The sequence below is a fragment of the Trachemys scripta genome, chromosome 3 (assembly GCF_013100865.1).
Source record: "Trachemys scripta elegans isolate TJP31775 chromosome 3, CAS_Tse_1.0, whole genome shotgun sequence".
Classification (NCBI taxonomy): Eukaryota; Metazoa; Chordata; order Testudines; family Emydidae; genus Trachemys; species Trachemys scripta.
In genome coordinates this window covers 70,635,709-70,651,975 of record NC_048300.1, presented here as the reverse complement: position 1 = coordinate 70,651,975, position 16,267 = coordinate 70,635,709, and the positions used below count along the sequence as shown (strand labels likewise).

Here is a 16,267-nt window from a genome sequence, read left to right as displayed (position 1 = left end):
ATCTGAGCACCATATGATCTCTGATTTAATTTAATTTTGTTCTTCACACTCCAAAATCCTGTGAAATTAGAAAAGTGATTTTGCTTAGTATGAATAGAATAGAATCAAATGTAGATATTTTCTTTATAGCTATTTTAGTTCTCAAGTGCTGACTTCAGTAAAACATAAAGGAGTTTTAATAACCAAACTGAGCAGTGATAACTGGAAAGACACATAAGGAGTGACAGAGTGTCCTGTGGCACCTTTAAGACTAACAGAAGTATTGGGAGCATAAGCTTTCGTGGGTAAGAACCTCACTTCTTCAGATGCAAGTCAGGGAGTGAATAAATTGAGTAAAAGGCACAATCTTTATAGTCTCTCTTTTGTCACCACATACATTGTACTTAAAGGAAAGGCCCTAAAGCTTTTTCTCTCTGTCAGGTGAGACATTTCCTGTTTTTAAATGGATCTAAGATCTCTCATTTGAGATCATAGCAGTTTCTTTCCTTTGCTTTTCCACTTTCCTTTGTCAATCTCCCTGAAGTTCAGAGATAATTTGTAATAAAGTAACTTCAGAATGAGCATAATTTTTAACAAATTGAGGCATGCAATGATGCATTCAAAATGAATGAGCAAATGTATGCCTAATTTGTGTGTACAGTGATTAAGATTGTTTGTACCAGTCAGGTAACCACATGTGCAGATGGCCTGGTAAGTGCATTGCATGAGAAGTTTGAAAATTGTGGGTTTTATACCAAATTTTTACAAAGTGTAAGTTTGAAGAAAGACTATATTGTGCCTTATGAAAGTCAATGGGATTATGCTCGTAACTCACTTACATCTGGTCTACACTACCCCCCTAATTCGAACTAAGGTACGCAACTTCAGCTACGTGAATAACGTAGCTGAAGTTCGAAGTACCTTAGTTCGAATTAGTTCGAACTTACCTTGGTCCACACGCGGCAGGCAGGCTCCCCCGTCGACTCCGCGGTACTCCTCTCGGCGAGCTGGAGTACCGCAGTCGACGGCGAGCACTTCCGGGTTCGACTTATCACGTCCAGACTAGACGCGATAAGTCGAACCCAGAACTTCGATTTCCAGCCGTCGAACTACCGGGTAAGTGTAGCCAAGGCCTTAGAAACTTTTAAAATCCCCCTATAGTTTCCTAAATAGGGACTGGAGAGCCTAACCCGAGTCACCCCTTTTTGAAAATCATAGCTGTGGTCCTCAAGAAATAATGAGGGGGAAAAAGCCAGTTGTTGTGAATAACGATGAGCTAAACTGGCAGAGATGTTCAGGTCTGGCGGTTTGTGGGGGAGCCCTGTGTTTTGTTTTAAAACCAGGGAGTTGAAACGTTTCTATGTATTCCCCTCTGCAGTTTTAAAATTTGAATCCATGATTGCTTCTAATTAGAGGAACATTTTAGTCTATTGTTCTGTCTCCAGTTGAAGAACATGATGCTTATTTTACTTATTACTGTGTATCTGAATCTAAACAATCTGAGTAATTTTTCATCTAATGTCATAACAGAGAGTCATTAACTAGAGCAGCAATCTATTATTGGAGGATTACCTCTATAATAACACGAGTGGTATTTGTTTCAACCAACAACATATAAATCTATGCTATTTTAATGGTAAAACTGTGTGAAAGAATATGAACAATTTCTTATACATAGGGTTGAAAGCTTATGACTTATGAAAGCTGAATAGTGAGGAAGGTGGGAAAGAATGAAATATAAGCTAAAGAGTTAGCCCGGACCTAATTTTCAAACAAAAGTTGCAGCATTATGAAGTAGGTATATAAGGCTGGCTAGCAGTTTGCATTAAAGGTATTGTGCTAATTTATACAATGTGACAACAACTGGTGGATGGCATCTTTATAGAGGTGTATGGTGAGGAGAGTTTTGAAATTTCTAGTTTGTATTGATGTAAAGGAGATTCTTGAATTGGCAAAGAGAGCAGAGCTGATTGGATAGGAGGTCCCCGTCAAGAAACATATACATATATATACTAATTAGGGGGAGAATGGAGTTCAAAGCACACTTATACAGAGCCTAGCCAGAACCAACCTTCCCTGGAGCATTAGATTTTAGTCTGGTCTGTATTCCTGAAGGAACTAGTGGCCCCCATGTGACGTGGGCCCCCTGTGATATGGGTAGCTTTGTTAAACACTTTGCCATGAAGATATGTATTAAACACCTGGGGCCGCGCACACTACTTTTTAAGACTAGTAGAAAATGTTGGGGATCTTGCTATATCACAGCATTGCCACTCATGTGCTACAGCTCCTTTTCCCTTTACCTTAACACCGTCAATACAAACTAGAGATTGGTTCTGAATATTTACCGGGAAACCTGGTGATGGTGACAATAAAATGTCATCCTCAAGTCTGTGGGGAGGGTATAAAAAGTGAAAGAAGACATGGAGGCTTCAATACACTGTTGTAGCCGTTCTTTACGATTGGAATAGACTGGAGTCTAAGAGAAGTTGGCATCTGACTCAACACAAATTTCTTCAACTTGTTCCAAAGGCCCCCTTCTCCTGACCCAGATTCATTGCCACCGAAAGTATGTAAGTAAATAACCCATTTGACCAGTGCACTAACACAGCCCCAAAATAACAGCTGTTGATTACATACAGTTCAGTCAACTCACTTAGCCAGTGCATCTTCAGAGTCAATGAGCATGGTCATTGGCTATTAGTCTTTAGCTAGCTCTAGTGCATTTCATTGAATGCTGGAGCTGTGACACTACTCCTTGCTTCCACTCCTTAACAGCAAGGGAATTGTCCTGATTGGCTGTTGTTGGATATTTTTGGCATTAGCAGCCAGAACTGGCTTCCTATGCTAAAAATGTTGCAGCAAGAATGTGAAGCTACCAGCACCGATGTCCTTCCTGATCAGTATTTTACTCCAGCCTTACTTTTAGGATTGCCTTAACCGCTTTCTATTGTAAAGAAGCCACTGGATGTCCTCAGTTCCTAAATGTGATGATAAATCTTGAGTCTTTATAGGAAACATGTACAATTCCATTTGGTATTATTTGTAGGGACCTATACACTTCCACCAGAAATTTGTTACCCTTAGACTGTTAATAATAAAGTATGTCTACACTGTAATTAGAAACTTGCGGCTGGCCTGTGCCAGCTGGCTTGGGCTCCTGGGGCTCTTGCTAAGGGGCTGTTTAAGTGTGATGTAGATGTTCAGGCCTGGGTTGGTGCCTCATGGCCCAAGTCACCAGCCACAGGTCTAATTGCAGTGTAGATCCTAAAAGGCTTTAGTTCCTGCCCAGTGAAGGGGATTTAGGCTGATTAGTGCTTTATTGCTTTGATCTGGTCTTTCAAGTTCTTGTTTGGAAACTTAAGGTTTTTGCATATTCCTTACAAATCTGATAATAGATTCTAGGTTTTGTACAGTTGAGTTGCATGTGTGTGATTTATTTTTTGTTTAAGAATTAATTAGTAGTTTTCCTTACCAACAAGAACAATGGGACACTTTTGGTTAATATTAACAGTTAAAATATGAACCAGAAAGTGAGAATTCTTGCAAAACTCTCCTGCATTATCTGTCAGGAACTCACAGCCCCACTGCCTGGAGCACTGGTGGCATGGTGAGCTGAGGCTGTGGGGGAGGGAGGACAGTAGGGGAGGGGCCAGAGGCTGGCTGGCTAGCTTCCCTGGCCGGGAGCTCAAGGGCGAGGCAGGACGGTCGAGACCGCGGGCCGTAGTTAGGGTAGGGTACAGTCTACCTCTGCTGTAGCCAGTAGGGCTAGACTGCTCAGCAAATGATTTTATTTTTAAATTGTGGGAGTTGCTTTAGGCACATATGCTAATATTCATGTTTTGTTAATTAGTATTGTATCATTACAGCCACTGTATTGGAGGAAACATTGAAGGAAACAGGAAACTTCGGTATTCATGCAATTTTCTGTGGATTGAATTAAAACTAAAGTTAAGATGCGTATAAAAATCAAAATGAAATAGCCTACTTTTTAAATGTAACTAGCCAAAAAGTGGCAATTACTATGTCACAACCTTCTTTTCAATCACTTTTCTATACACTTTGTTCGCAGGCCCAGAAATGATAGATCTTACTCTTTACTTCAATATTTCTTTGGATACACTTCTTATAACTCAGAATTCTGGCCCCAGAGGTCCAATCTTGCATCTTATACATAGGCAATATCTTTCCCTATTTGGTTACAGTGAAAAGTTACGATACTCAATAAACAGTAATTATTCTCTCTTCCATTAGTTCACTCTGTAACAAGTTCCTGAGCTTTGACCTAACTAGTTTACTTTCAATTGCTTTACCCTTTTGTTTTCTTGAGACTATTTCTCCCAAAAGTGTTTCCACTTCCATTTTCATTAGTTCAGTTTCCTGTTTGGGGCAATTATCTTGCCTTCTGCAGATTCTGGTTCAAACGGAACACAAGAAGGACCTCTTTCCTCTGTAGCTGACCACAGCAGGCTTAGTCTGTCACAATTATACTCCTGTGGGATGCTCTACTCTTGGGATTCAAAGCAGTGGAAAATATTTCAGTTCCACCCCATCTCCAGAGTTCAATTCATTTCTATTAATATGTATAATTTTTAAAGTGAAATTTCTAAAGATTTATTAGTTGACATAGGAGGGGATTTCCTGCTCCTGGAAGAAAGAGTGCTGCAGTCTATAGCAAAATGCTTCATGGTTTTTCCAGTACTGCACAATCTTTGGAGACGTATAAGTGACAACAGTATAATAATGCTTTTTCTCTGTGTAATTGCTTACTTCCCTCATGATGCCAAGATTTCTATTAGAGGCAATATAATGGCTGTAAAGATTGAAGCCATAGCCTGATGACAAAGAGTTGTTTTATTTTGTAGACAGACATAGATGGTCTTAAATATGTTGTTAGTTACAATTAATAGCTTCTCTCCACTGCAAGAAACCCCTTACAGATTGTTTCTCTGTCTAGATTTGTCTTAAGAGGTTGAGGTTTACCTGATATTTAGACATTCTAGTTTGAAAGAGAGAGTACTATGAGCTCCTTTGATGAAAGATCCAGATTAATCTAATTGTTTTTCTTACTTATGAGTCCAAGTGCTATCCTTTAATTCTGAAATCTGCATTTGACATCCAAGTTCAGTAGCTTTTTCAGTCCATTTGATTTTTATGTTTTGAGATTCCTTAATGATTTTTTTGTCAAATTGTATCTTGAGTTTAGAGTTGTTTTTTGTTTAAATTCATAAGCAAAAGTTAACATATTTGGTTTCTGGCTTGCTACTTTTTCAGTTCATCAGCAAGATACAGTATTTTCATTTCACTGGCTAATTAGAAGAATGGAGGTGTAGAGAAAGCAAGACAAAATATAAGCTGACACAGTGAAGACTTTAACTTTTATAGGACAATATAAGAAGCTAGGCTGGAAAAGCCTGACTCTGGGAGTTCCTCTAGCTTCCTTATTCTAGCCAGACTATCCACTACATTCTAAGTCATGCTCTTGTATTTCCCAGTAGCCTCTTTTTATACATCAAACTAAAAACCTATATTCACTTGTATGAAATCCTAAAGGAATCAGACTTAGTAGTGGTCTGATGGAAAACACCTTATGTACCTTTATACTTGCCTAGATATAAACCAACTTTTCGCTAGATTAATTCAGTCATCATCAGCTGCACTCTTTCAAATGTTGGGAGAAATCTTTTCCCAAGAGAGAATGGATGATTTGGCCATTTGGGAAGCATCCTCCAGCTAATAAAACCTAAATAGTGACTTCAAAATGTCCATAATTCTTTTTTTTAATTGTTCAACATTAAACGTGGTTTTGTTCTTTTTCTGTGTATTAAACATTATTTACTGCTCAGCAATGCTGACTAGAATAGTTTGAATTTTTTTTAACCACCTGTCATACATCAATTAGCTGTTCTTATTTTAATGCTTTATAACTTTGATCTGCCAGTCTGTTTCCCCTCAAAAACTAGGAACATAATTGCAACTACAGTTTTTGTCTTGAAACCTTTCTATGACAATGAATTAAGATTATTTATTTTCTATGAATGCTCCAATTTAATTAAAAATATAAACACCATCAACTGTTTTTGATAGTTGTTAAGAAGTCTGTCGCTTCTGGAAATTGGACTTTTACTGGCTTTAATTACATTTGGCTTTTCAAGAACACTTGAAACTTAATGGCCTGTAGAGAGGAAAAGTCTGTCTTGTGTCCCTTATATGGCCTGTGAGAAAGAAGTAGTCTCAGTCAAAAAGTAATTGGCATATACTTCTCAGACTATGAAGCAAATTGCTTTACACAGAAAACTCTTTTATCTAGGACCACATCATTTGCCTGATAAGGAATCTCTCCTGGAGCTACTCTTTGTGTGTTTTGTAATACTGGAATGAGAAGCAAGAAAGAGGCCACTATGCTTAAAGCTATCAGGAAGCTAGTCTGTAAATTAATTGTTGCTTTTGTATTTACAGAGCCAACACATGGTATGTATGGATATGTATGCAGCTAATTTTAACTCCAGAACCTCAAAACTGCTTGTTTGAGTAGCTAGATGTAGCTTTCATAACATACTTTGATACCTTTTGTGTTCCCTAAAAGTGATCAAAGAACATCTCAATATGTACATGGTTATTTTGCTTTTTAAATATCATTCATATTGGCCACTACTGCGTCAAACGTTCAAACAAAATATGACATTCTCACAGTTTTAGCTTACATTGAAGCTGGAAATCATTGTGTGGTTTTGGAAACCAAACACATCCAAAACACAGTTGGAAACTTTTTATATGACAGCCTGTTTTATAAGACAGTAACATCAGTGTGAAGATGGAATGCATATCCTAATGGAGGGTGAAATTGTAGCTTCATTGAAATCAATGGCAGTTTTTACACTGAATTCACCAGGACCAGGATTTCACCCAGATTATCTGGCTGTCTACACTTGTCATGGCTTACACCGAAAAAGTACATAGCATGAATAAAAGCACATTACTAACTGTTTTATCCAATTAAACAAGTACAGTACAAGGTACCTTGTATTTCTTGGATTCGTAACTAGCACTGCAAAATATTTTGTAAATCCTGGCTGCTGAGTGCAAGTTAATAAATGTTTCTTTTCTTGGCCAGGTTGTCAAGTTATTAAGCAACAAAAGATCTCAGGCAGTTGGAATATTAATGTCCAGTCTTCATTTAGATATGAAAGACATCCAGCACGGTAAGTACAATAAACTTTTATTAAGTAAGAGTTTTCAATAATTTTTTTTCTAAAAGCCAGAAGGTACTTGATGCCAGTGTGTATCTACCCGTTTGACTAGTGTTACGTAATTGCCATGCATTATATACAGGGTTGCCCAGTTAATGTGGCTGTTCATGCAAAGCCTTGCAATTTACATTCTTTCACTTGGGTTCTGTCAGATATATGAAATCTAGTGTCTTTGGCTCCAGCCTATATGAAGAGATGTAGTGTTGATTCCAACTCTGTTAGCATCATTGGAAACCTAGACACCTTGAAACATTGTGACTTCCATTTTATTTATTTTCTGTGTAAAATTGCACCTATGTTTAGTATTAGAATATCATATATAGACTTCTTAGTTGCTTTATCTTCAAGAATGTTATAAAGAGCAATATTTTGGTGAGATTGTAATATTTGTCACATTTATACTAGGATGGCAGAAAAGAGGAGTTATATTTATATTCAGTGTGTCTTTTATGCTTCCCGGGGCCTTTGAATAGATTTAAAGCAGACTGAACTGTCCTGTGAACTGCTAGCCTACCTATTAAATAAATATGGTTTCAAGTATAGTGCAGACTTCATAAATCATGAAAACATTTTTCTAGCTTTCTAGCCTACATCTTTACAGACGTGAATTCCATTTGCTGTGCTTAGATTATTTTGTGGAATAATTCATACTTAGAACAAATTTTATTGTGTTCTGTCAGCTAGTGAGTAACTTTTAATCACAATTTAAGTTTTTATTAAATTGTTTTTATGGTTACTAGACTTCCTCAAGCTGAAACGTTTAGGATGGTAGTCATAGAACAAGGCGCCAGTACTGGCGCCAAGAAATACTTGGTATTTCTAAAGCTGGCAGATGTAGTTCAGTTAAGTCATTGAGTGAAATCTGAAAACAATGATATGGTCCTTTCCTTCAGTCAAATATTCAACTTGGTTTGAGTTAATAATGAGAACCTTATGAACAAAGGAGTCCACCTAACATCTGTGTCTGTGGTAAAGCCAACACGAGTTCATTGAAAATTTGCTTGCTTAACATGCAATACTAACAATAACATGGCATGAATGTCTGTAGTTGAAGGGGTCAAACAATATTATGCTTAACCTTTATCCTATTAGAATGTTAAGTATATAGGATAATCTGTCGTACAAGTTACACACTATTTTGTATATTCCCCTTCAATAGCTGTTAGTTTAAAACAAAAAAACTTTGCTAAAGCACAGTGCACTATTGTCCTTATTTACTTGTTGTCTGAAATATGACTGAAATTGTGAAATAGAGGCAACATTTTTCTATTAGGGAAGCTTTTGGAAAATAATGCAAAGAACCTGTCACTTGGTGGTTAACGCAGTTTTGGAGGCAGGAAAGGAGCACCGACTGGGTCGAGCAAGGCAGATGTGCTGCAACATCAAGCATGCCTCTCGTCAATCCAAACCAGCCTTCTCCCTATTTCCATTTGACTTGCACTCGGGCATTTCCCCAGGACAGACAGATATCTGCCCTCTTCCTTTCCAGACATCCCATACACACTTTCCAGTGTGGGCAGATGCACCCCCCCCCCAGACTCGCTCAGTTTGCTGATCTTGAATTTTGATGTTGGGTAGTCAGGGTGTGGGTGCTTAATTCTAATGCTACTGGGGAGGAAGGTTCTATTACACTTCCCTTCCTTCCTCCTTTGACCCAGGACCAGCTGTCTCGACACTGGGCCTACAAGCAGCTTCCCCTGCTGCCAGCCATTGGAGAACATGGAAGCAGAAGCCAACTGTCTGTAAATGTCCTATGTTTTGGCCTGGATTTCACTCTCCTGAGAACTGCAGGCCAATCTGCTTATATGACAATGGTAAAGAACAACATAATGCAGTGTTGCCAGCTTTTGCAATTATATTGAGAGTCTTGTGATACTTAATGTTTTTCTTAACAAGTCTCAGCTTCTGGAGTCAAATGATTGAGAAAATCTGAGTTTCCATTTTTTTTTAAATGAGATTACCGCCCACATGATTACAATGAAAATCTTGCAGATGTGAATAACGTGAACCCTAAAGTTTCAGAAGCCAGAAAGCAAATGATACATTTTGGGTGCTTGTTATTTATTTAAACTTCACTGTTTGGGGCCTGATTTTTGGACATTTGGGCAACACTGAAGAGCCAATTTCTTCTAACTCTGAACAAGGAAGTTCATCATAGGTCAGCTGAGTGCCCAAGGCACCTCTGCAGGCTCCAAATTTCTGCTGATCTCACCTGGACCCTAACTGGGAGACTGAATCTCCTGGGGAAACAAGGAGACTGAAACAGAAGGTGAGGATAAAACCCTTCTAGTCTCTATGGTCTCAGTGAGGTTTTTCCAGTTACAGCTGATACACCCTAGCTGAGACTATGAGGTGAAATTCTGGCCCTGTTGTTTGTTCAATGGCAAAACTCCTCTTGGCTTCAATGGGCCAGAATTTAACCCTAGGAGTAGTGTTGCACTCCCACTTCTTTCTTGTCAGACCTCACAGCATAGAGTCTGTGGGATGAGTGGAGGTTCCCTGTGCAGCTTGGGGATTTTGGACTGTGAGGGAAGGGGGAAGGCCATAGAGCGAGCACTGGATGCAGCCTCTATGATCCCCCACTTCTCAGAGAGGGTCAAAGGAGACTGAAACAGCCCTGGACATAGTCTGTCTCCCTCGCCCCCCAAAGGAACTAGGAGCCTTGCTGTGGCTCCTGCAGACTCGGTGACATTGTTAATGGTGGTAACGTGGCATTTTCCATAGCTTGGCTGAGGCAGCACATTTCCCTCTCCCCACCCCTCACCTCAGTGTCTGGGTTTCTCCCTCCTCCTCCTAGTGACTGCCAAAATTTGTGATCTTAGACCCCTCCCCCCCAAAATCAGACTGTCAGTGAATACTAATTATTAAATCATAGCCCCAAGAGCCTAGCTTCACTTTCTATTTATGCCTCGTTTAACTTGGACTTGAAAGCATGTAAATATCTAGTAATAATATATTTTTACCAGCTTTTATAGCCCATTACAGTAACAGAGAAACTGATGAGGGAGCAGGAGCAGAGAATTTAAATAACCTTTCAATGAAAAAAAATGATAAAATATGCAAATAGGGTATTTGCAGTATTTGCATAAATTCCAAATTTATAGACCTTCATTCATAAATTATGCTGTTAGAATAAGGAAACCAGTAATATCTTTAATACTACACTTATGGTCTACTTTACTCCACTTTGCAGTCCGTTCTGCTTGACTTTGTGCTACAAATTTAAAGAAACAGTACACATAGCCTTACAGCCCTGAGTGCAATACCGGAATGCTTATTTCTGAATTTCCTGGATAGTCAGAACAAAATAATTGTCTCCACTAACAGTCTGTTGTATTAAGCATTTATTTATCTTGGTTCATTGGGTTATATCATACTCAGTACACAGATATTCCTTGCATTAAGTGTAAGGCATATCTGTTGAATGTGAAGGAAATGTTAATTACTTGCAAAGGCAACTTGTCAAGATTTTAAAAGTGAGCACTGTATCAGGAGTCCTTCTTTTGAAAACAAAACTCAAATGATTGTAGGAATTTAGGTGAAAACTGGGATAAGCATGAATTCAAATGGTTAATTTGGGATTGCAAGTTACAGGTACATTATTTTAGCCCATTTTTTATAATTTTAAAATAATTTGAATCTCCAGGCAAACTTGATACTTAACAATTTAATAGCTTTTGAAAATTGCATAATATTGGTAAAATATTTTCTTAAAACAAATCTTAATACTATATGACAGATTATGTTGAAAATTTGAAATAGTAATAATTTATGCTGTTTCTCCAACTATTGGTCTCTTTAATAGTTGGAGTCTGCTACTGTTTTCTGAGTTTGTGATTAGGTGACATTTCATGCAAGCTTGCAGCAGCAGTACAATGTACACTGAATTGTTTCCTTTGGTCAGGGGAACATAAGTGGCAGCTAATGAAATTGAGCGAGTCTGCTTCTTTCTTTGAATTGGATTCAGTAAGACGCTTGCCCAAATTCTGGTTGCTGTTTAGATATTTTTACAGTATGGAAGGAATCCTTTTAATGAGCAGAACATATTTTTATTGAACCCTAATAGATCTTTCTAGTAGTGCTTTAAAGTTGTTGGGTTTTTTTATAGATTTTAATTGCTAACAGATCTTCCAACTGTCTATCATGTGTTGGCTAGTATTTTAAGAAATGTTATTCTCTTTAATCCCAATGCCATTTTCTATATTGTTAGATGCTGCAGTACAAACAGTAGTTCTTTTCTCATGGTTTCTCTGGTTTCATGCATGCGCTTACTGACACCCAATCATTACAATCATCTATCAATTACCTGAAACACTTTATCCAGTCATTTTGCTTGGTTGGTTGGTTGTTTTTTTGGGTGGGGAGGGTATACCACTAATATCCTCTCTTCATTTTAGCCAGTAATCTATTTCCACTGGAATCATGACTGCATTTGGCTTCAGGATTCAGCTGTCTGAGAGAGGCCAGTCAAGCACTTCTCATGACTTTTTCCTTTATATCTCAGATATTCTTTTTTAGGTGTAAAGTGGTGATTTCAAGATCAATTTGGTTTTTTTTCCAAAAGATCAGAAATGCAAGCCATGTTTAAACTGGGAGTTTATCACAATTTCAATTAGCAGTTTCGATTCTAAGTGATAAAAATCCTATTTGAAGGACATCATAGTAGTGGCTATGTTGAAAGTAAGATATTAGGGCTGATTAAAAATTTTCCATTGAAATTTTTTTTAACAAAATTTAAGTTTTGACCAAATGAAAACTTTTTCTGTGTTTGCTTTCCTCGAAAAGAAAATAAATACAAAAAAAGCAAAAAAAACTTTTTTTTTTTTTTGGCTGAAGACCAAACACTTTTTATTTTTGGCAAGATTTAGTTTTTTAGGTGAAAATAACAATTAAAGAAGTATTTTAATCATGTTTTGTGGTGGTTGAAGTATCAGAACTGGTTCTATGGTAGTAATTGGGCATTGCCAGGCTATTATTAAAGTGTCATCCATTTCTGAAAAGAGATTCCATGTAATAATGGCATTGTGGGTGTTCCATGTCGTGTTCAGTAATTTCCCTATCAGGTTTACTCATTGTACAGGTAAAACAATGTTTCATCCCTTAACTGCTACCCTTTTAAACTTAACTCTATTAGTTAGGCTGGATTTTTTTCCTTCTCGAACGTTACCACAAATAATAAAGATTTTACAGAAAGAATTGATAACTGTGCAAACCCATTGCCTTTAATTTAATTTTTTCACACACATAATTTGAAAGGAATATAGTAAACTAAATCAGCTGCTGATGTACATGTATCTCTCAACCTGCAAAGGGCCAAATGTGAGATGCAATGTTTGACAAAGACGAAAAAATACATTCAGCAAACTTAAAAGCTAAGGGATCTATTCCTGTAGTGTACTCGAGTTTCATTAGTCTTTATTTTTCAGTAATAAATGAGAAGGGCTCAAAAGTAGTAAAATGAATATTTGTTATTAAAATCAGCAGAAATAATTAAAGTATTCATCTTCACTATGGCCCTGAATACATTCAGGGAGCAGATCTGTTACATAAGAAGGTACCATTTTTATAAAGTCAATTTTGCAGCACAGAACCACCTTTTGAGCAAGAATGTGTGTGGAATAGAAGGCATTTTATGGAGAGCCTAGTAGTGGACTTTTCTCCCCATCAAATGGAGACAGCAAAAAGGTATGGATTGTACTTATAAAGCCAGAAAGGTATTACTATGATCATCTAGTCAGACCGCCCATTTAACGCAGGCCATATAACTCCCCTGAATTAATTCCGGTTTAAACTAAAGCCTATGTTTTTAGAAAAATATCCAATATTGATTTAAAAATTTCTATCACATGGAAGAATGATGTGAGACTAGAGAATCCATCTCAACTCTTGGTAAGTTGCTCCAATTGTTAATTACCCCCACTGTTGAAAATGTGCACCTCATTTGTCCAATTCAACTTCTAGCCATTAGATCTTGTTATAGAAAATGTGGAGGCAAGACAAGGATGGAAGCTGTTTCTTTCTTTGTAAGGAACTATTTATGTTTCCTCTCGGTTTTTAAGCTTGTATTAATTGATATTCACAAATACAGTAATCATAAAAATAACAGGACTGGGGTGTATAACCCCACCTCCGAAAAAAAACAAAAAAAACCCCCAACACCCTACCCAAGCCACATGCTGCCCCTTCTCCTGCCAAACAAAACCAACACCTAGGTTGGGGAAGCCTGTAGTTAGAATAACAACATTTGTCAATGAATATTACAGTTTCTTCCAAGTCAGAAATGTACAACGTGTTTCTTTCTAACGTGGAAATGAATCTATGTTGACTAAACCTGTTGAGCTTATTTAAGTGTGTTTCTTGTAAATGTTGAGAATAGCAGTCTGGAAAAAATATTATAAAAGGCTCTGTTTGTCTATTTTACTTGTATATCGTCTTTTCCATTTCAGTAGTTTCCTGTACCATTCTTCTTGTTGTGACAGGTTCAGGGCTCTTGTATTTTCTAACTGCATATCTAGCTGCAAGCAATATTATATTAGAGAATTGCTGTGAAGATCCTCAAACTCTATCTGGACACCATCCTTTAGGTGTCTTAATGTCTTCTGCTTAGACACATCTATCCCTCTCCTCCCTACCCACCAAGAGTATTTTTTTCTATTGTGAGACTCCGCAGCCTCTCATGAAGAGAAGCTCCTTAGCTATATTTGACAGCTAATACCCCTTTCCTCCCTGACAATGAAAACTTTTAGCATAGCAATACAAATTTGTTGTTGAACAGAAATTTAATCTATACTGTGGTGTTATTTAAACTATTTGAACAAAACATTATATTCAAAAGATAAAGCAGCAAGTGTGCAAAATATGTAGTTGCACAACTTTAGCTGATTATTTTTCACTATTCCATGCTCTACATCCCTCTGAAAGGTCTGCCTCTCCAAAGCTCTATTCATGTCCTCACTCCTTCACTTCCACTCTGGTCCTGCTACTTTAAAAGCTCTGCTTCCCATCCTGTTCTTTATTCTTGGAACCACTCTGGCCCAGTAATCATATAATCATAGAATATCAGGGTTGGAAGGAACCTCAGGAGGTATTCTAGTCCAACTCCCTGCTCAAATTAGGACCAATCCCCAACTAAATCATCCCAGCCAGGGCTTTGTCAAGCCTGACCTTAAAAACCTCTAGGGAAGGAGATTCCACCACCTCCCTAGGTAACCCATTCCAGTGCTTTCACCACCCTCCTAGTGAAAAAGTTTTTCCTAATATCCAACCTAAACCTCCCCCACTGCAACTTGAGACCATTACTCCTTGTTCTGTCATCTGGTACCACTGAGAACAGTCTAGATCCATCCTCTTTGGAACTTCCTTTCAGGTAGTTGAAAGCAGCTATCAAATCCCCCCTCATTCTTCTCTTCTGCAGACTAAATAATCCCAGTCCCCTCAGCCTCTCCTCATAAGTCACGTGCTCCAGCCCCCTAATCATTTTTTGTTTCCCTCCGCTGGACCCTTTCCAATTTTTCCACATCCTTCTTGTAGTGTGGGGCCCAAAACTGGACACAGTACTTCAGATGAGGCCTCACCAAATGTCCAATAGAGGGGAATGCTCACTTCCCTCGATCTGCTGGCTATGCACCTACTTATACAGCCGTTAGCCTTCTTGGCAACAAGGGCACACTGTTGACTCATATCCAGCTTCTCGCCCACTGTAACCCCTAGGTCCTTTTCTGCAGAACTGCTGCCTAGACATTTGGTCTCTAGTCTGTAGCAGTGCATGGGATTCTTCCGTCCTAAGTGCAGGACTCTGCACTTGTCCTTGTTGAACCTCATCAGATTTCTTTTGGCCCAATCCTCTAATTTGTCTAGGTCCCTCTGTATCCTCTCCCTACCCTCCAGCATATTTACCACTCCTCCCAGTTTATTGTCGGGGAAAAAATAAAAAACAGTTACAGGTCCGAGCAACCAGCCAGGAGCTCCCTCTTCCTCTCCCAGTACCTGCCAGCAACTGCTCTGTCCAAGGCATTACAGTTCCTTCAGCCAGCTAGGAACAACATTCTCACTCCTCTGACTCCCAGTAGCAACTGACTCTGCTCAATTACTGCAGCTCCTTTTATATGGGCTTGCTGGTCCTGTATTGGCTGCTTCCCTGCAGCCTCTCTCTGATTAGATGCATTCCTCACAGGTCCTGCCTTGTCTCTGCTACTCTTATAACTTGCACATGCAAGTTGTGCCTGTTCTCTGGTGTGATCAGAAGGGGGGTCTAGTGGATATCTGCTAGAAGTAAGGAGGTTGCAATATTGACATCAACAAGAAGAAAACTGGTTATGGAGAGACAGAAAGAGCCACTAGCTCATCCAGCCTCAATAAAAACCCAATCCTGTTTCCTGGACAGTTCAGATTATTTTACTAAACATCATATTTGCAATAACTTGGTTTCTGAAGTTGTCTAACTCTGGCTTTGTATTTGTGCACAACAGAAAACATTTTGCCCTGTGAATTTGAAAGGTAGATGTTGTGCAGGAAGTGAACTACTTTAATTAAAAAAGTGACAATTTTAAAAAAAGACTGTTAATTTAAATGTAATTGTTTGCAATGCAAATTGACTAGGGGAAAACATAATAACTTCTTACTCAACACTAGCTGACATGGGCTGGAAAATAAATTCTCCTATGGCTATTATTCCTTATAGCGAGAGACTTAACTGGCTCAATGTGATTAGTTTATCCAAAAAAAGGTTAACAGGTGACTTGATCATGTCTGAAAGTACAGATATGGGAAAGAGATATTTTTGATGTTGGATGGCTCTTTAATCTAGCAGAAAAAAACACAAGAGTCAGTGGTTGGAAGCTTAAATTCAATCTAGAACATAAGAACAGCCATATTACTGGGTCAGACCAGTGGTCTGTCTAGACCAGTGTAGCCTATTTTCTGACTATAGGGTGACCAGATGTCCCGATTTTATAGGGACAGTCCCGATTTTTGGGTCTTTTTCTTATATAGGCTCCTATTACCTCCCACCCCCTGTCCCGATTTTTCATGTTTGCTGG

The 16,267-nt window shown here is 38.3% G+C and overlaps 1 protein-coding gene across 2 annotated transcripts in view; it reads left to right on the top strand.

The window, feature by feature from the left end:
- Positions 1–16,267, top strand: part of FMN2 (formin 2) — a 229,686-nt gene that overhangs the window by 100,657 nt on the left and 112,762 nt on the right. For both annotated transcript variants that reach the window (XM_034765035.1, XM_034765034.1), the window contains one exon: positions 7,094–7,181. In XM_034765035.1, coding sequence (XP_034620926.1) covers positions 7,094–7,181 — 88 coding nt within the window. The remainder of the gene's footprint in view (positions 1–7,093; positions 7,182–16,267) is intronic.